The sequence below is a fragment of the Saccoglossus kowalevskii genome, chromosome 19, assembly GCF_978046115.1.
Source record: "Saccoglossus kowalevskii chromosome 19, keSacKowa6.1, whole genome shotgun sequence".
NCBI lineage: Eukaryota > Metazoa > Hemichordata > Enteropneusta > Harrimaniidae > Saccoglossus > Saccoglossus kowalevskii.
The window spans coordinates 2,524,868-2,546,874 of record NC_140659.1 but is presented as its reverse complement, the minus strand read 5'-3'; the positions used below and the strand labels follow the sequence as shown (position 1 = coordinate 2,546,874).

The window sequence follows — 22,007 nt, the reverse complement described above, 5'->3', positions numbered from 1 at the left end:
CGTGTGTACTCGCATTGCTTTATGGGTATATTATGTGAAATACTTAATGGCATGATTGAAATGCGATTAATGTTTTAGAATTTGCCCTTTTCCGACGTACAGCAAACCACAGTAATATTCAGAAACTATTTTAGAAACTTTGGGTTAGGGCCTTTAGTGGGATAGGAACTGAGACGTTACTAAGCTTTAACTATGTAATTTCTTTGGTGATTTGAAAGTATCGAAGGAGTCACCTCTTGTATTTAGTGCACGTTGCGTCCAAGCCAAATCTCGTACTCGCGATTTCCATCAAAAGAGTGCATTGGATTGTGAGAGAACCAATGTTTATCAACACAAATGCCGCACATGCGCGGCACGGCGACCACCACCTTTTAACGACACAGGATACAGATGTTTACATAGTCATAACTTTGCCGCTGTTGACAGGAACTTCAGCTTTCTTCTCGCTGTTTCTTTCATAGCCGACATATTGCACAATGACGTTTTGTTACAACTAAATATTGTTCGAATTTCGATCACAGAAAAGGTAATTCAGGTTAAATTGCTAACTGCATAGATTGGTGATGGATGAAACGCCGTGTGGGAGATGAGCAGATATCTATTATTTGTCTGTTCTTATCCAGTTTTATATTTGAAAAGCCTGGGTGAAATAGACATACGATTCTCTTTTTCTAAAAGAAGGGGGTCTGTGATCCCAGTTTTTGTTATTATTGCCAATAGATTATAATAGAATAATCTTCCAGTGCACCAAACATGGGGAAAATTTCAATGCTGAATCGAACATTCTCATTCTTGAGAAATGAAAATCAGAAGTAAATATTCAGTGCCCGTAAGGTTCAGAGAACATAAAACATGTTATAGTAGTACTGTTTCTGCGAATTTCTTTCGTCACATATCTAGCAATATCGTCATTGATTGGCTGACAATACAGCTATGCTGCAAACATTGCAATATTATTATAATAGATTTTATCTTTTTTTTTAAATATGTTTTTAATTATTTATTTTTATCATACATTTTCTTTTGCCGTACAATATATCAGATTTTAATCAGATTACAAACGGTGTTGCTTCCAGCTTGGACCTACATACGTCCATGATATCGGGAAGTCCGTAGATCGGTATCAGATTTGAAGCAATCTGATTACAGTCCGATATAGGATTAGCGTAACAGTAGCGGCGCAGACTGAGGCAAATATAAATTTAATGCGCGCGAGGGATTGTGGTAGAGCACTTAGTTGGTTGAGTCTCGTTGACGCTGCAGGTCGGCGTCCTTTCTACACCGTTGTGCTGGGACAGCGCTTCCGGTGACGACACAACGGGTTGAGTCTATTTACTTTGCTGCGCATGCGTATCGATTCAACTCCGTTACCAACCGTGTTGCCATAGAGCTTCAAGAAGCCTCGGTTCACTGGCACATCGCAGCTGTCGAAACACGCGAAACCTGGTGAAGATCAAGGGGAAGATTGAAATCAGTGATAACATAGTAAATCTATCTACACATTAATCGAAAAAATGAGCCAAAGCGCATACCACTGGGAAGCAAGACGCAAACAGCGTACGATAGATCGTAAACAAGCTGCGATGGCTCGGCTCAAAGAACTGGAGGTGAGTATTCACACCTGAATCGTGTACTGGCCTGGCCGACTACATCACACGACAGAATAGGTTGTTACCAGATTTATCAGATAGTATAATAAACTTGGATCCGTGTGTCTCGATGGATTGGGGTCTGTAGTGTCTTGTTTATTTAATTTAAAGCTTGTTGTCTAAATTTATGCAGTTTCTCCAAATGAATAACTTGAAGGTTTGATCATTTCAACACAAATAATGGACATTGTACTCGTGCAGTGAGTCACGTTACTAGTCTAGACTCAAGTCTATATAATTCTATATTATCTTAAAAACAAACAAACGCGCAACTACTTTTTTATTGATACAATTACAGTTGATATTTTTTTTAAGTTGACGTATTTGCATCCGTTTTGGCACAGTGCCTTTATCAGAGGGACTGTAGTTTTGGGAATACGTTCTTTTATATCGTGGTGAAACCGAATATTATTTTGGGAGTACATTATTAATGTCTGGTATTAATGTCTTATTATAATTGCAAAGTTTGTAATTACAAAACACAAACAGGCTAAGGTATTTGGCTACCAACAATTAAAACAAATGATCAGATTTCCTTGACCTTTACACTATGGGTTTATTTTACGCTGTTGTTCAAAAACCCAAATAAAAATATATGATCACCAAACTACTTCTTACACAAGAGTCAAAGAACTATAACAATGGTGAATTTTTAGCTATTTGCCATAGCTTATCCATTTTTAAACCTTCATGAAAAAATTTCTCTAAATGCAAAATTTCAGTTGGTGTTTCTAGATATTTGTATGTACAATGTTATTTATTGCTTGTTTATAGTGTTTTGTTTAATGTTTACGTATATCCGCTCCGTTTTATAGCAATACAAGACACACAATCAAAATAAAAAAAGTCTATTCTAATTTTAATTTCAAGTATTTACTCTAGTATGTCCATGATATATACAACACATGTAGTTCTTAATTACACACAATACAAAATGTCTCCCACCCCTATTTTGTCTCACAATATGACATGACCCCTCTCCCCCCAAAAAAAAAATCGTCTTAGTCTTTTAATGTGTGTTGCTTTTAATGAATTTGGTCGAATGAAATGTTTTGTTCGTTAGGACTATAAATTACAGCTGATCTACTGATAATTTGTTTTGGGTTGTCATGGTAGCAGCTCATTAATATCCATTGACCACTTGAACTGTAAAGAAGCATTGTTTAAAGTTACCTTTGTTCAAAACACACACATTAATGATATCAGTATAACCAAGATTAGAGAACCTCCACTGCCAGTTTGCTCTTTGACCTCAATTCCCTGCTTATACAAACACTGACAGGTGTCTTTGTGCAATAACATCTATGTGAATGAGTTTCACACTGTCTGCACGTAATAAGCTCGGTTATTAAGTATCAGTGGTTACTATGAGTTTACAACCTTTTATATGGTGCTTCATGCAGGTATTCCTTGATTTCAACCTGCCATGGATGTTGTGTTTATAGTAATTATGCCATTTTACAAACATTAATCCCATGTAACAAGTCGCTAGATGATTTAAAGTATAGCATGTGAATTTGCACACAGTGCATAGTATTTATCATTGCATGTACTCCTAGTCTCATCAATAGATATGTTCTTAAACATAGGCTTTGGAGCAAGCACGAATGGCTGAAGAGGCAGCGAGAGGGGAGCAGGAACGCCGAAATCAGGAAGAAGCCAGAAGGAAGGAATTGGAACAACATTTACGTACTCGTAATAAAGGAGATATGAAACAGTCTCTACATCAAAGGGAACGGTGAGTACTCAAGTCAATGTAAAACTTAATACCGACTCATCAATAAAAATACCCACAATTTATCCGCTTTCTAATAAATTATTGTGCTGACATTACTCCATGCTAATATAAAATGTGGGGTCACCAGCATTGGAGCATTTTTGCAATTCATCATTATGATATACTGTAAAAGAGTTAATTATTCACTGGGTTTTAATTTAGGTTATTTCGCTGACTGGAAAATGCGCTAAATTAAAACCTAGTGAATATGTATAATTTAGTATAGAACACATTATCTAAATGATAAAAAACCATGAGTTATAAACCCACTGAATACTCCTGCAATGGTAAATCAGTGAAATTTAAACCCAGTGAAAATTAGTCATTTTACAGTATATCCCAAATTGTTGATTGGTAAAAAAAATAGATATTTATTGTACTACTGTAAAACATGTTTAAATAGCTACAATTAACTGAATCTTCATTTAGCTAAAGTGCCAACAATCTCATTGTGAGAATATACTTTATTTTAAATTAGCGACATCTTGAATTAGCAAAATTACAGATTAGCTAAATTAGCTAAAATAACATGCTAGCTAAAAAGACATGTTTTACAGTTTTTGATATCCTGAATTAATTCAAAACTGAGTTTTAAAAAGTGACAACAAATGTTTTTAACATTGTGTTCCATGGAACTTTTGAACAGTTTTCGTGTATAGTACATATTGTAACACAAAAATGTTATTTGTTGTTACCATAGCTACATGATTGTTCATAATGATGAATAGCTCCTACCTTAACATATCACCTGTTTTCCCATTGATTTTGTCTATCCTATCCATAGAAGGTGATGTATTAAGGAAGTTTCCAATTAACAAAAATAGTCCAAGCAATATTCTCACAGTATTAGTGTATCTATCTAACAATAATGTTTGTAGTGTGAACAAATATTCTTCTCTTTGTCTTACTATCTACTAGTATCTAATATTCTTGTGTAAGTCATTAGAACACATAAAATTACAGATTCGCAGTACATGCTGTGTTGTATCTCAGTTTTACTAATTGGTGTATGTGAGACATACACAGTGAACAACAGAAACCTGCAGATGTTATAAATGAGAGGCACATAGTAATTTAGTAATTCTAGGATTCAATTTGAAAAATTAAAATGGAGAAAAGATTTAATAAACAGACATAATTGAATTTGCATGCAAACAGTTTGTGTAGTTTTATTTATTGCTGATTTCTGTGTAGTGACCAATCTTTAAATCTGTTATTTCTCAGGAGAAAAATAGATGGAGTCCATTTTTATCAGCATGGCAGTAAAACCTACAAGATAAAACTGTAGGATATGCAGCAGCTGAAGTTTTCAACCGATAGGAAAGCATTAGCTTACATTATCAGAAGTTTTCAACCAATAGGAAAGCATTAGGTTATATTATCAGAAATTTTCAACCAATAGGAAAGCATTAGGTTACATTATCAGAAGTTGTCAACCAATAGGAATTACCTCTTCATTTTCATCTGATTTGTAAATTATACAACATATTAAAACTGGTTTTACCTTGAAATCTTGGATACTTGGATACTGAATTTATTACTAAATATATCCATGTAGTGACATTAGCTTGCCTAACATGTTAAGTTGTACAATATCTAGTAGTATATACCGGTAGTAGAATTATGACTCCAAACTAAGCCTGCCGTCTTCGTTGACTTTCTCAGGAAGAAGGAACAGAGACGGTTGGTACGAGAACATGTCTGGTATGATGAAAATCTTGATAGAATGAACAAAAGTGATAAGGACCTTATCTTACAAGATATTTACCGTGACAACAGAGCAAAGGGAAAGTTACTTCGAGATTGTGGATTTTATCGAGGATAAACTGTTCTTTTCATCCTCAATTGCACATAATTTTTGTGTTCACACTGGTTTTCAACCTAACAACACAATGTGAACTATGATTCTATCCATGACTTGCATCAAACCTAATTTGTCATTTGTTTATGTTATTTTGACAACCAATCTACTTTAAGCTCTTCTCAAAAGTGTTACGTACAAGACTTGTGAGTTTATTCTCCTTTGCTATCCACTCCAGGACCATTGAGCGATTAATGAAAGAACGTACTTGGCACAATGACATCATTAAACGAATGCAAGAAGAAGACAAGGATATGTTTCAAAATGCACTTATGAAAGACCACAAGCAAAAGGAGAAAGTTCTACGAAACTATGGGTTGTATCGTGGACACCCATCATACTGCATTGATGAGGAGTATGCCTGAATAACCTTCTTTATAACCCTACACCCCTGTCCTTTATTAATGGTATAGTCCACTACTATTCCATTCATAGAGGTGTAAAATACTTTATTTTTCTCTTGGAATTTATTTAAGGGACAAAATATTGAAGATACCTTTTTTCTATATTTTTTACATTCAACTCATCAAAATTCAGTGAGAATAAACTTCAAAGAGCCAAAACAGCCAAAATGTCTTTAGTGAAAATTAATTCCAACTAAAATAAAGTATTTTACTGTATAACAAGTATTTGCTTTATTAGTAGTACATTGCATAAATGACAGAAGTGTGTCTATGCGCAAAATTATTGTTGGCTTCTAATAGAGCAACTACAGTAAGAATTTTCTCATTTTCTGTGGTGTCTGTGTTTGCCCCAAACAGGCTTTCACATTGTTTGCTGAGTTTACAAGAGTTTTGGAAAAGTTGATGCATTAAGAAAGATACAAAACTATATGAAATGATTCCGTCCCATTTTAATTTAGTAAAAAATAGGTAACCAACACTGGAGTATTTTGAAAACAAATCTGTGCATATAATGTAGACTTATGGAGTTTTAAAAAATAGTCACTGATTGGTCACATTAGTGTGAAATGTATATGAGCTGTGTTTTTTTTTTTTTTTAATTATTATTGTGGGGACAAATAAATTGTTGACATTGACACCAATTTTTGAAATAGAGTGTTTGTCAGACTTACATTGTATTCTACAAGTTGTAGTTGACGTGTCATGTTAATTTCTTATTTGCTGACTTGATTAGTGATTAGTTAAAAAAATGAAATGTCAAAGGGAAGAATGTTTCAGTAATTATGACCTTAAACTGACAGTGTTTCTGTCTTTACTTCACATACACATAAAGGTGATATATAAAAAAAAATATGAAATGTATATTCTGTTTTTCACTGCCTTTGTGACACAGAAGTTCTGCACCGCTTTAAAATACTGTGTTATTCATCCGTCCACTTTTGTTGAATAAATAGTTTTTTTTTTTTTGTATTTTCAGACATTTGCTCTAAACTATGCAAGAAATGAGTTTCATCAGTCTTATTATATTTTTATGTGTGTCAACAATATAGCCAGTATTGGCCTTACTTGTAATAGCGCCACCAAGTGTCAACAATTGCAGGTTTTGTTTTTATTTGTAGCTAGACCTGATATAGTTACATTATATAGATACAATGATTGATGTGATGCTTATTTCATATTTTACTTGTGTTTGTTTTAATAAATTCATGCCATATTGAACAATGCTGTTTTGCAAGTCAGTTGCAAAGAAAGGGTAGATTATAACAATAACTGATATTTTGTAATGCATTAATCGATGTGATAAAATTATGATATCCATGAGTTGGCTCAACTTGTAGGTCATTTGATTTGCTGTTGATGTACAGTGATCTCAACTATGGAATACAAATAATACTGTGAAGTGACTAATAACAATGAGCTAAACTAAATTCAATCCTGACATTGCCATTGCCATTGAAATTTATCATACATAAATTCACCATGCATTCATCACCTTGCATGCACATATAGAAACTGCCCTATTTTACATATTCATTGAAGAACTTATTTTTATTTGCTTATTCAGAAATATTCTCTTGTAAGCTATGCTGGTTTTCTTTCCATGATTTGTCTACCATTTAGTGTCCAAAAACTGGCACAGTGAGTGTATGTAATGGCACACTGAGTGTATGTAATGGCCCAGTGAGTGTATGTAATGGCATTGAGTGTATGTAATGGCCCAGTGAGTGTATGTAATGGCATTGAGTGTATGTAATGGCACAGTGAGTGTATGTAATGGCATTGAGTGTATGTAATGGCCCAGTGAGTGTATGTAATGGCATTGAGTGTATGTAATGGCACAGTGAGTGTATGTAATGGCACAGTGAATGTATGTAATGGCACACTGAGTGTATGTAATGGCACAGTGAGTGTATGTAATGGCACAGTGAGTGTATGTAATGGCACAGTGAGTGTATGTAATGGCAGTGAGTGTATGTAATGGCATTGAGTGTATGTAATGGCACAGTGAGTGTATGTAATGGCACAGTGAATGTATGTAATGGCACACTGAGTGTATGTAATGGCACACTGAGTGTATGTAATGGCACAGTGAGTGTATGTAATGGCACAGTGAGTGTATGTAATGGCACAGTGAGTGTATGTAATGGCATTGAGTGTATGTAATGGCACAGTGAGTGTATGTAATGGCATTGAGTGTATGTAATGGCCCAGTGAGTGTATGTAATGGCATTGAGTGTATGTAATGGCACAGTGAGTGTATGTAATGGCACAGTGAATGTATGTAATGGCACACTGAGTGTATGTAATGGCACAGTGAGTGTATGTAATGGCATTGAGTGTATGTAATGGCACAGTGAGTGTATGTAATGGCATTGAGTGTATGTAATGGCCCAGTGAGTGTATGTAATGGCATTGAGTGTATGTAATGGCACAGTGAGTGTATGTAATGGCACAGTGAATGTATGTAATGGCACACTGAGTGTATGTAATGGCACAGTGAGTGTATGTAATGGCACAGTGAGTGTATGTAATGGCAGTGAGTGTATGTAATGGCCCAGTGAGTGTATGTAATGGCACAGTGAATGTATGTAATGGCACACTGAGTGTATGTAATGGCACAGTGAGTGTATGTAATGGCACAGTGAGTGTATGTAATGGCAGTGAGTGTATGTAATGGCACAGTGAGTGTGTGTAATGGCAGTGAGTGTATGTAATGGCACAGTGAGTGTATGTAATGGCAGTGAGTGTATGTAATGGCACAGTGTGTGTATGTAATGGCACAGTGAGTGTATGTAATGGCACAGTGAGTGTGTGTAATGGCACAGTGAGTGTATGTAATGGCACAGTGAGTGTATGTAATGGCACAGTGAATGTATGTAATGGCACAGTGAATGTATGTAATGGCAGTGAGTGTATGCAATGGCACAGTGAGTGTATGTAATGGCACAGTGAGTGTATGTAATGGCACAGTGAGTGTATGTAATGGCAGTGAGTGTATGTAATGGCACAGTGAGTGTATGTAATGGCACAGTGAGTGTATGTAATGGCACAGTGAGTGTGTATAATGGCACAGTGAGTGTATGTAATGGCAGTGAGTGTATGTAATGGCACAGTGAGTGTATGTAATGGCACAGTGAGTGTATGCAATGGCACAGTGAGTGTATGCAATGGCAGTGAGTGTATGTAATGGCACAGTGAGTGTATGTAATGGCACAGTGAGTGTGTGTAATGGCACAGTGAGTGTATGTAATGGCACAGTGAGTGTGTGTAATGGCAGTGAGTGTATGTAATGGCACAGTGAGTGTATGTAATGGCAGTGAGTGTATGTAATGGCACAGTGTGTGTATGTAATGGCACAGTGAGTGTATGTAATGGCACAGTGAGTGTGTGTAATGGCACAGTGAGTGTATGTAATGGCACAGTGAGTGTATGTAATGGCACAGTGAATGTATGTAATGGCACAGTGAATGTATGTAATGGCAGTGAGTGTATGCAATGGCACAGTGAGTGTATGTAATGGCACAGTGAGTGTATGTAATGGCACAGTGAGTGTATGTAATGGCAGTGAGTGTATGTAATGGCACAGTGAGTGTATGTAATGGCACAGTGAGTGTATGTAATGGCACAGTGAGTGTGTATAATGGCACAGTGAGTGTATGTAATGGCAGTGAGTGTATGTAATGGCACAGTGAGTGTATGTAATGGCACAGTGAGTGTATGCAATGGCACAGTGAGTGTATGCAATGGCAGTGAGTGTATGTAATGGCACAGTGAGTGTATGTAATGGCACAGTGAGTGTGTTGTAATGGCACAGTGTGTGTGTGTAATGACACAGTGAGTGTATGTAATGGCAGTGAGTGTGTAATGGCACAGTGAGTGTATGTAATGGCACAGTGAGTGTGTTGTAATGGCACAGTGTGTGTGTGTAATGACACAGTGAGTGTATGTAATGGCAGTGAGTGTGTAATGGCACAGTGAGTGTGTGTAATGGCACAGTGAGTGTGTGTAATGGCACAGGGAGTGTGTGTAATGGCACAGGGAGTGTGTGTAATGGCACAGTGAGTGTGTGTAATGGCACAGTGAGTGTGTGTAATGGCACAGTGAGTGTGTGTAATGGCACAGTGAGTGTGTATAATGGCACAGTGAGTGTATGTAATGGCACAGTGAGTGTATGTACTGGAACAGTGAGTGTATGTAATGGCTGAGTGTATATACCGGTACTTGTACAGTGATCAATAAGTGGTCAGTGAGTTAGATCCCACAGTGAGATAAACTCACAAACCCAAACTGAGTTAGACCCCACAGTGAGATAAACTCACAAATCCAAACTGAGTTAGACCCCACAGTGAGATAAACTCACAAATTGCAACTGAGTTAGAATCTGCAGTGAGATAAACTCACAAACCCAAACTGAGTTAGACCCCACAGTGAGATAAACTCACAAATTCAAACTGAGTTCGACCCCACAGTGAAATAAACTCACAAATCTCAACTGAGTTAGGCACCACAGTGAGATAAACTCACATATTGCAACTGAGTTAGAATCTGCAATGAGGTAAACTCACCAATCTCAACTGAGTTAGACCCCACAGTGAAATAAACTCACAAATCTCAACTGAGTTAGGCCCCATAGTAAGATAAACTCACAAATCCCAAATGAGTTAGACCCCACAGTAAGATAAACTCACAAATTGCAACAGAGTTAGAATCTGCAGTGAGGTAAACTCACAAATCTCAACTGAGTTAGACCCCACAGTGAGATAAACTCACAAATCCCAACTGAGTTAGACCCCACAGTGAGATAAACTCACAAACCCAAACTGAGTTAGAATCTGCAGTGAGGTAAACTCACAAATCTCAACTGAGTTAGACCCTACAGTGAGATAAACTCACAAATTCAAACTGAGTTAGACCCCCACAGTGAGATAAACTCACAAATCTCAACTGAGTTAGGCCCCACAGTGAGATAACCTCACACATTGCAACTGAGTTAGAATCTGCAGTGAGATAAACTCACAAATCTCAACTGAGTTAGGCCCCACAGTAAGATAAACTCACAAATCCCAAATGAGTTAGACCCCAGAGTGAGATAAACTCACAAATTGCAACTGGGTTAGAATCTGCAGTGAGATAAACTCACAAATCTCAACTGAGTTAGACCCCACAGTGAAATAAACTCACAAATCCCAACTGAGTTAGGCCCCACAGTGAGATAACCTCACACATTGCAACTGAGTTAGAATCTGCAGTGAGGTAAACTCACAAATCTCAACTGAGTTAGACCCCACAGTACGATAAACTCACAAATTGCAACTGAGTTAGAATCTACAGTGAGGTGCACAAACAAATCTCAACTGAGTTAGGCCCCACAGTGAGATAAACTCACACATTGCAACTGAGTTAGAATCTGCAGTGAGGTAAACTCACAAATCTCAACTGAGTTAGACCCCACAGTACGATAAACTCACAAATTGCAACTGAGTTAGAATCTACAGTGAGGTACACACACAAATCTCAACTGAGTTAGGCCCCACAGTGAGATAAACTCACACATTGCAACTGAGTTAGGCCCCACAGTAAGATAAACTCACAAATTGCAACAGAGTTAGAATCTGCAGTGAGGTAAACTCACAAATCTCAACTGAGTTAGACCCCACAGTGAGATAAACTCACAAATCCCAACTGAGTTAGACCCCACAGTGAGATAAACTCACAAACCCAAACTGAGTTAGAATCTGCAGTGAGGTAAACTCACAAATCTCAACTGAGTTAGACCCTACAGTGAGATAAACTCACAAATTCAAACTGAGTTAGACCCCCACAGTGAGATAAACTCACAAATCTCAACTGAGTTAGGCCCCACAGTGAGATAACCTCACACATTGCAACTGAGTTAGAATCTGCAGTGAGGTAAACTCACAAATCTCAACTGAGTTAGGCCCCACAGTGAGATAAACTCACAAATCTCAACTGAGTTAGGCCCCACAGTAAGATAAACTCACAAATCCCAAATGAGTTAGACCCCAGAGTGAGATAAACTCACAAATTGCAACTGGGTTAGAATCTGCAGTGAGATAAACTCACAAATCTCAACTGAGTTAGACGCCACAGTGAAATAAACTCACAAATCCCAACTGAGTTAGGCCCCACAGTGAGATAACCTCACACATTGCAACTGAGTTAGAATCTGCAGTGAGGTAAACTCACAAATCTCAACTGAGTTAGACCCCACAGTACGATAAACTCACAAATTGCAACTGAGTTAGAATCTACAGTGAGGTGCACACACAAATCTCAACTGAGTTAGGCCCCACAGTGAGATAAACTCACACATTGCAACTGAGTTAGAATCTGCAGTGAGGTAAACTCACAAATCTCAACTGAGTTAGACCACACAGTGAAATAAACTCACAAATCTCAACTGAGTTAGGCCCCACAGTAAGATAAACTCACAAATCCCAAATGAGTTAGACCCCACAGAGAGATAAACTCACAAATTGCAACTGGGTTAGAATCTGCAGTGAGATAAACTCACAAATCTCAACTGAGTTAGACCCCACAGTGAAATAAACTCACAAATCCCAACTGAGTTAGACCCCAGAGTAAGATAAACTCACAAATTGCAACTGAGTTAAAATCTGCAGTGAGATAAACTCACAAATCTCAACTGAGTTAGGCCCCACAGTGAGATAAACTCACAAATCTCAACTGAGTTAGGCCCCACAGTGAGATAAACTCACAAATCTCAACTGAGTGAGGCCCCACAGTGAGATAAACTCACAAATTGCAACTGAGTTAGAATCTGTAGTGAGGTAAACTCACAAATCTCAACTGAGTTGGACCCCACAGTGAGATAAACTCACAAATCTCAACTGAGTTAGGCCCCACAGTAAGATAAACTCACAAATCCCAAATGAGTTAGACTCCAGAGTGAGATAAACTCACAAATTGCAACTGAGTTAGAATCTGCAGTGAGATAAACTCACAAATCTCAACTGAGTTAGACCTCACAGTGAAATAAACTCACAAATTGCAACTGAGTTAGAATCTGCAGTGAGGTAAACTCACAAATCTCAACTGAGTTAGACCCCACAGTGAGATAAACTCACAAATCTCAACTGAGTTAGGCCCCACAGTGAGATAAACTCACAAATCCCAACTGAGTTAGACCCCACAGTGAGATAAACTCACAAATCTCAACTGAGTTAGACCCCACAGTGAGATAAACTCACAAATCCCAACTGAGTTAGACCCCACAGTGAGATAAACTCACAAATCCCAACTGAGTTAGACCCCACAGTGAGATAAACTCACAAATCCCAACTGAGTTAGACCCCACAGTGAGATAAACTCACAAATCCCAACTGAGTTAGACCCCACAGTGAGATAAACTCACAAATCTCAACTGAGTTAGACCCCACAGTGAGATAAACTCACAAATCTCAACTGAGTTAGACCCCACAGTGAGATAAATTCACAAATCTCAACTGAGTTAGACCCCACAGTGAGATAAACTCACAAATCTCAACTGAGTTAGACCCCACAGTGAGATAAACTCACAAATCCCAACTGAGTTAGACCCCACAGTGAGATAAACTCACAAATCCCAACTGAGTTAGAGCCCACAGTGAGATAAACTCACAAATCTCAACTGAGTTAGACCCCACAGTGAGATAAACTCACAAATCCCAACTGAGTTAGAGCCCACAGTGAGATAAACTCACAAATCTCAACTGAGTTAGACCCCACAGTGAGATAAACTCACAAATCTCAACTGAGTTAGACCCCACAGTGAGATAAACTCACAAATCTCAACTGAGTTAGACCCCACAGTGAGATAAACTCACAAATCTCAACTGAGTTAGAATCCGCAGTGAGATAAGGGATACCCTATAAACAAATATCACAAATCTGAGCGAGCCTCTTAAGGGAGATTATCCCCAAAAGGATAACTGTTGTTATGAACTCACAAATGGTAATTGAATGAGATTCTGAAGTAAGATAAACTCACAAATTATAACTGATTAAGACACCACAGTGAGATATAAACTGACGAGTGAGAAACTGGATATAATAACTCAAAGTGGAATGCTGGAAGTGTTTAACATTTTAACACTAAAGGCTTATTGAACTTAAAGTTTATTTTTCTGTGAATTTAAACGTTAAATGTGCACAATTTCCTCAAGCAACGACTCTTACAAAATACGTTCGTGAAATATAACAAGTAAAACGTATATATGGTATATAAAAGGTACAAAATGTATATATGGAAAATTCATATAAATATTTTATATAAATAATTTTTAGAACCAGTAGTGAGAGTGATAAATTTATTTCCATTGTGACAACATACATATGTCACTTGCCATAGCTTAGTTCACGACACCAGACAGTAAATGTGTCTTCAATGAGCTAGAAGCATTAATAGTCAATGGTGGATCTAGGGGGTTCTTGTGGTCCGACCCCCACCCGTTGAAAATTTTATTCAGTATGTTTTTGTATAATATAAAAAAATCATTAACTTAGTCTGGTGATTTTAAAGTTTGAACCCCCCCCCCCAATAAAAAATCCTGTATCCGCCCCTGATAGTGTTTTGTTGTTTTTTCTTCTTCTTTCTTTATTTGTTTTGTGACGTATGACCATTTTGTCTTCTCTGTGAGATATGAGGTAATAAATAATATTATTACGACAAAGCTGCCAAACAAGTCCCGGAATGCAATTCGAGATAAAGGCCGACCCAAAGCTTGCTCACCAATTCAAGTTTACAATAGGCTATGAGATGTATGACTGTCTGGTGGGAAAATCTGGTATGCAAAGTCGTGTGAGTGGAGTGAATAGTAGCTGTACCTCACGTCACTTCTAATGAAACACGTGGTCGATATCATCGGGGACTTACAGCAATTCCAGGCACTGATTTGACGCTGAAGTAGTGCTAGATGTTGATAACATACTACAATAGGTTACACACTTTGTAAATGCCAAATAATGTAAGAGAATATACTAAGGGTTTCTCGTGACACCAAACGCAAAACGCAACATTCACACTTTACCACACTCGCGCACCATTAAACCACACACACACACACACACACACACACACACATACACACACACACACACACACACACACACACACGCACACACACACACACACGCACACACTGATAATCAGAGTGTAATCCCGTTGCCACGAGCACGCGGATCTCAAGATTTATTAACAAAACTGTGTAGTAGCTACGTATACATAGATGAGGAAATTGAACACTAGCAACTATCGTACATAGAAGTGAAAACTGCGTTCTCTGTAAGCGGCACATAAGCCGTGCAGGAAAAAACAGAAATAAAAGCCAGAATAATGACGGGACTAAAATCCTCTGGAAATCTGCACCCCTATACATGTAATGGAATTGTACATCTACGAGTATGCTGACTGCAATAAACAATGTTTAATATTTAAACTTCGAAAATACTCTGCTTAATAACTACCTTGGAAATAAAGCTGAATGAAAGAAGTGTAGGACACAAAGCGGCTAAATGCCACGTGGCAACGCCTAGACTGACGAAACTGTATTCAATTACACACAAGAGCGCCCTCTAGGAATCGTGTAAACATCAATTTTCTGCTGTACTGCATAACGAAAGAAATGTAATGTTTCGGTTTATCATCACTATCTCGTGTGACTAATACTGACAGAAAAAATGTACTTATTGGAAAAGATGTACTTATTAGCCGATTTACATGCGTTGCTAACGACTGTAGAATTAGATTGTGAATTAGATTAGAATTAAAGTTAGATTGTGTTTTGCCCGAATTATTTGAATCTGTGAATAATTTTAAAATCTGTTCGAATATAATCTGACCATTTTCTCCGTGCCATGAATACAAATGTAGTTCCTACTGAAACCAAAAAGATAACAATTAAACACATAAGTAGATTTTGTCTAACAACTGGCTTCGAATTTTTCGCTTCAATTTTTGGAATATATCAATGACAATTGGTGCTCATAACATGATGGCATGGCTCATAACATGTTCAGAAATTTTAAATTTGGCTGGATGGATGTTGACCTGCACAACAATAAAAACTCCGCCACAAACCCTGGTTCCATGAGACGTGTGGTAATGCAAGGGCGATTAAACTAGTCAGTGGTACGTACCAATCCTGAATTGGATTTGTACATGCGTAGATATAATAACCTTATTAGGTATAACTAGATTAGTTACGACATTCAATTTGAAAATAAATTGAGAAATACTAAAGTAGAGGGAATGAAATAAAATATTTCACTCTCAACCAGATAGAAAACGGAGAACGGGGAACCTACTTTACAAATCAATACCAATTAGGCACAGTGATGTCAATGCGATTTTCAACAGAACAGCCCAAATTTAATACTCAATAGCCCTATCGCAGAAAGAGACATTTTGAATGTGATAAATAGTCTACTACATCCTTAAGAAAAACAAACCGACTGGCCCCGATATGGTTGTCTTGTCATTTCTAAAATTTTCCTGTGATTTGACCTTTCCGTATATTGACTCTGACCAGTTCTCTTCAAGGTGGTCAAAATACTAGTACCAATCCATAAAAAGAACAAAAGTCGTGGTCTTAACAATTTTAAGAACAAGATCTATTATTGAATCTTGGACGAATGAATATACGTAACACAAAGATCTCAGATATGCAGTCACGTTTCAGGGAGGGTATTGTATTATTGATCACGTGTTCATTTTGGCAGCTAACGTTCAAAAATATGTAAAGGTTGGAAGATTATAGTGCTTATATGTCAACCTTTAGAAGTGTTATCTTATAGTGATGTTAAATCTTGTGTTAGGGTCAACCAAATATTTGTTTTCACTGGAAAAAGTTGTTCGTCAAAAACTAATTTTATTTTTTACTTTATAAACGAAATAGAAAACAGCTTAAGAGCTCCATGGATAAGAGGCGAGTGTCAATTAGAAATGGCAAATGCACACATTTATGAGAGGTTTTGTAAGTCCCATGGCAACTGATTGATCCATTTTTTCACAAATGATTTCAATAGCAACATAGCATCTCGGGTTTGGGGAGAAATTACAGAATTAATCCTGACATGAATAAACGCTAGTGGTAATTTATTCATAAATGTACTAAAGTGAACATTAATAACAAATACAACCACACAGAATCAAATCTGCATATGGTTATTTTGCTAGTTTACTAAACTGTGGATACGAATAAACAGGAAGTCTACAACTATGTCTATGTTGAGTGAAAAAAATGCAAATACATATATTTAAGAAAAATAAGAAGTTGAGATTTCGAGAACACTTTCATAGTCTGAATAAAGTAAACCCAGAAAGTAGATAGCTATTCTCCATTGCTTTATCAATGGCATTTAAGTAGACTCCACCATTAGAAATGTCAGAGTTCAGTTTATAAATGTCAGAGTTCAGTTTAGAAATGTCAGAGTTCAGTTTATAAATGTCAGAGTTCAGTTTAGAAATGTCAGAGTTCAGTTATGAAAAGTGTCTAACAAATATCCAAGCGTCGGATATTTCCTCGGGCTACTTGGCACCATTCTTGTTGGGTCATGTGACACAAGACAGAGTTTATTATTACCGCCTATGCAATTTCCACTGTGCCATTATGTGCCGTCCAGTATTGCCACACCGAACCTTGGTTCATTTTTGGTTTAATCAGAAAAACGTTCTGTTTTTGAATGTCAATAAATGCACGACGAGGCAAGCAACTGTGCTTATCAGATCAGATAAGAAATCATTGTCGTAAACTGAGCGAAATTTCACCATGACACAGATAAGGGTACACAATTAATAAATTGGTTAGGTAAATGGGTCAGCTGCTATTATTATTTATATTTGAAGTCAGTGAGTTCATCAAAACGTTGGAATTATACAAAATGTCGATTTCAAATGGTATACCCCTAATCTCTTTCAAGAAAATATTATGGTCACCTTTAACGACAAAGATTTTCTCTTTCTAATTTCATGAGCACAATTTTTCTCACTGAATTTTGCTCACCACTTATACAACTTCGTCATTGTGCTGTTCCTTCAAACTATATATCGTGAATAGAAGAGCGGCGATGACGTAAATCCAGGTAAATTTAAATTTACCGTTAATGTCGTAGACGATAAGCCTGTATCCTGATACCTAATGTTACGTATGGAATCGGCTCACATATCCCAATGCTCTTTAGTATCGAATAGCAAAGTGACTGACATTCACAACATCGTTTGTATGGCAAAGTTAAAAGATAAAAATATGGCTTACTGAAATGGTGTTTCTATTGTTGCTTTACAAATGTAAAGTTCAACTATACATATTATTAGTTACGAGTACTTTAAAAGTCTCTTTAATCAGCACATCTGTTTAGTATGACTTATCTCTGTCAGATGGGTTGTCAGTTGTAAAATGTCGATATACTACCACCAACGACGAAAATCGACTGGAATATCCCGAACAGTCCCATTAGAGAGAGAGGGAAAACACAACGCAATATGTAAAATTTAGATTTGGTAAATCAGTCGACCCGAGGGTCTTATAGGCGAATTCTTTAAATCATGTGTGAGTGTTATTTGATACATGGCAATTTCTCTGATAAATGGTTTAGGGCAATAACAGTCCATATTCATAAAACCTGAATTTACCGACTCTTGGAGAAATTATTGAGGGATTTCTTATTTTACGTAATAATATACACTTGTAGTTTACAAAACAAGAATCAATTATAAAATAGGAACCAATAATAATAATAACAGTAGCAATAATAACAATAATAATTATCATTATTATTATTCAATTAATTTTTCTTTCATTTTTAACTTAAATAATTTCCTTGTGGTAATGTCTTATATTCTGTGGTAGCTGGTTCCATAGCTTGGGGCCAGTATTTTTAATAGAACGTTGACCTACATTAATACGGTACTTTGGAATTATTAAATTTCCTTTGGTTTGAAACCTAGTATGATAAGTTTTGGGTACATGCTGAAAGAGTTGGGATATAGAATTAGGAAAATGTCCATGAATACTATCAAAAACAAAAAGGGCTAATTGGAACTGGTGTTGTTTGTATATATCAAGTATATTACAGCTGTTAAACAATGGGAGAGTATGTGAAAAAGGAGGTGAACCAGAAATAGTACGTACGTTTCTGAATAATTAGTATTAGATGTAAATGAGTTTTATATGTATTTCCCCAGGTTTCTAACATAAATAAATGAATTATACAATAATAATAGAGTTGACCTTGGAACATTTTTTCTTAATTTATATATGATACCTGCTTTGACACTTATTTTGCTAATCACTTGATCAAAATGTTTTTTCCAATTTAAATTGTGGTCCAGCAGCACACCAACATATTTAGTACACTTTACCTCACTAATATTTGTAATTAATAATATTCTGGTCTGAAACCCTTAGGGGCGTTGACGAAGCTGATGCTGAAATTGAGCGTGGGTATTCCACTATAGATAATATCTTTATTCTGCAAACTGTTGTTCAGAAATACCTGACTATAAAACGTCGCAAATGTTATTGTGGTCATGTTATAATGTTGAAATTATTTCCAGGTAGTTAAATATTATGTGGGCTATATCGCTAAAACCTGCGAGGTTTTTTTCTCTGGGAAACAATAGTTACGAAGCTAACACGTGATTGTGGTGTTGTTAGTATTTTAAAATGGCAATGACGAAATTGTATTTGTTAGTCCATAACCGAGATGTTTTGTGATGAGGAAAAAATATTATCACGAACGGAGAAAAATGGTTGCTACGTTTAATTGTAATATTGTAATTTCCATAATTGACAAACATGTGTAATTTATTTTATAACTGTAATATCTAAAGATCTGAAAAGACCGACACAATTCACTAAATCAAGACTAACCAAATAAAAGTGTAATACCTAGCTATGCGCTAAACAATAGCGCCAACAGGAGATATTGACAACTTTTATTAAACTGTTAATTTAATTTGTTAATCAAAAGTACGATATAACCACCCCAACAGCAACCGAGATGAGGGCCTGTTCATTTACCCATCCATTCATTCATTTACATTAAAACAACAACAACCTGAGGTTGCTCACAGTGCACTCGTCAGTGTACCAAAACGTTATGTTGTATTGTACATTACTTTCTTCAAAGAAATACCAAATATCCACCACGTTCTCCCAAAACTTCTACATTACTCTACTCTACTTGAAATATCCAAAAATAGACGGCAATGGGTAAGATGTCAATATGAGTGCACCTTGTAAACTTTCACAATTCAGTACTACATGTCAATACAGGTAAAATTGTAGTATCGAACACTTTAAAAGAAAACTTATTGTGGCATTGCGTGTACATTGGTAAGGTGTTTTTCTGTGTGTGGTATTGGTGTTTTCCTGTGTGTGGCATTGGTGTTTTCCTGTGTGTGGCATTGGTGTTTTCCTGTGTGTGGCATTGGTGTTTTATTGTGTGTGACATTGGTGTTTTATTGTGTGTGGCATTGGTGTTTTCCTGTGTGTGGCATTGGTGTTTTCCTGTGTGTGGTATTGCGTGTTTTCCTGTGTGTGGCATTGGTGTTTTCCTGTGTGTGGCATTGGTGTTTTCCTGTGTGTGGTATTGGTGTTTTCCTGTGTGTGGCATTGGTGTTTTCCTGTGTGTGGTATTGGTGTTTTCCTGTGTGTGGCATTGGTGTTTTCCTGTGTGTGGCATTGGTGTTTTATTGTGTGTGGTATTGGTGTTTTCCTGTGTGTGGTATTGGTGTTTTCCTGTGTGTGGCATTGGTGTTTTCCTGTGTGTGGCATTGGTGTTTTCCTGTGTGTGGTATTGGTGTTTTCCTGTGTGTGGTATTGGTGTTTTCCTGTGTGTGGCATTGGTGTTTTCCTGTGTGTGGTATTGGTGTTTTCCTGTGTGTGGCATTGGTGTTTTATTGTGTGTGGCATTGGTGTTTTCCTGTGTGTGGTATTGGTGTTTTCCTGTGTGTGGTATTGGTGTTTTCCTGTGTGTGGCATTGGTGTTTTCCTGTGTGTGGCATTGGTGTTTTATTGTGTGTGGTATTGGTGTTTTCCTGTGTGTGGCATTGGTGTTTTCCTGTGTGTGGCATTGGTGTTTTCCTGTGTGTGGCATTGGTGTTTTATTGTGTGTGGCATTGGTGTTTTCCTGTGTGTGGCATTGGTGTTTTATTGTGTGTGGCATTGGTGTTTTCCTGTGTGTGGTATTGGTGTTTTCCTGTGTATGGCATTGGTGTTTTCCTGTGTGTGGTATTGCGTGTTTTCCTGTGTGTGGCATTGGTGTTTTCCTGTGTGTGGCATTGGTGTTTTCCTGTGTGTGGTATTGGTGTTTTCCTGTGTGTGGTATTGGTGTTTTCCTGTGTGTGGCATTGGTGTTTTCCTGTGTGTGGCATTGGTGTTTTCCTGTGTGTGGTATTGGTGTTTTCCTGTGTGTGGTATTGGTGTTTTCCTGTGTGTGGTATTGGTGTTTTCCTGTGTGTGGTATTGGTGTTTTATTGTGTGTGGTATTGGTGTTTTCCTGTGTGTGGCATTGGTGTTTTATTGTGTGTGGTATTGGTGTTTTCCTGTGTGTGGCATTGGTGTTTTATTGTGTGTGGTATTGGTGTTTTCCTGTGTGTGGCATTGGTGTTTTCCTGTGTGTGGTATTGGTGTTTTCCTGTGTGTGGCATTGGTGTTTTCCTGTGTGTGGTATTGGTGTTTTCCTGTGTGTGGTATTGGTGTTTTCCTGTGTGTGGCATTGGTGTTTTCCTGTGTGTGGTATTGGTGTTTTCCTGTGTGTGGCATTGGTGTTTTCCTGTGTGTGGTATTGGTGTTTTCCTGTGTGTGGTATTGGTGTTTTCCTGTGTGTGGCATTGGTGTTTTCCTGTGTGTGGTATTGGTGTTTTCCTGTGTGTGGTATTGGTGTTTTCCTGTGTGTGGTATTGGTGTTTTCCTGTGTGTGGCATTGGTGTTTTCCTGTGTGTGGTATTGGTGTTTTATTGTGTGTGGTATTGGTGTTTTCCTGTGTGTGGCATTGGTGTTTTATTGTGTGTGGTATTGGTGTTTTCCTGTGTGTGGCATTGGTGTTTTATTGTGTGTGGTATTGGTGTTTTCCTGTGTGTGGTATTGGTGTTTTCCTGTGTGTGGCATTGGTGTTTTCCTGTGTGTGGCATTGGTGTTTTATTGTGTGTGGCATTGGTGTTTTCCTGTGTGTGGTATTGGTGTTTTCCTGTCTGGCGTACAAGTGTATCCACGGACCGCAGAAGTTGTCATGAAAATAAGATGCTTAGATATTTATAGCAGGAAACAGCCTACACTGTATTTTCATTATAA

At 37.2% G+C, this 22,007-nt stretch overlaps 1 protein-coding gene across 3 annotated transcripts; it reads left to right on the top strand.

The window, feature by feature from the left end:
• The first annotated feature begins 1,377 nt into the window (after positions 1 to 1,377).
• On the top strand, positions 1,378 to 5,819 carry LOC100374727 (uncharacterized). Of its 3 annotated transcripts, none has more exons than XM_002734973.4 (3): positions 1,378 to 1,607; positions 3,239 to 3,387; positions 5,466 to 5,819. In XM_002734973.4, exons 1-3 carry the CDS (start codon positions 1,515 to 1,517, stop codon positions 5,650 to 5,652), a joined length of 429 nt encoding a protein of 142 aa, XP_002735019.1. In that variant the 5' UTR covers positions 1,378 to 1,514; the 3' UTR covers positions 5,653 to 5,819. The 3 variants fall into 3 exon arrangements, with proteins under 3 accessions (XP_002735019.1, XP_085349666.1, XP_077865588.1); XM_085493540.1 differs by lacking the exon at positions 5,466 to 5,819 and adding an exon at positions 5,092 to 5,403; XM_078009462.2 differs by lacking the exon at positions 5,466 to 5,819 and adding an exon at positions 4,651 to 4,944.
• The last annotated feature ends 16,188 nt before the right edge of the window (positions 5,820 to 22,007 follow it).

Excerpts from the sequence above, each read along its gene's own strand:
- LOC100374727 (XM_002734973.4), top strand. The coding sequence starts at position 1,515 with ATGAGCCAAAGCGCATACCACTGGGAAGCAAGACGCAAACAGCGTACG. Across the intron at positions 1,608-3,238 it reads CTCGGCTCAAAGAACTGGAG|GCTTTGGAGCAAGCACGAAT; the intron begins GTGAGTATTCAC and ends TCTTAAACATAG. Across the intron at positions 3,388-5,465 it reads TCTCTACATCAAAGGGAACG|GACCATTGAGCGATTAATGA; the intron begins GTGAGTACTCAA and ends TATCCACTCCAG.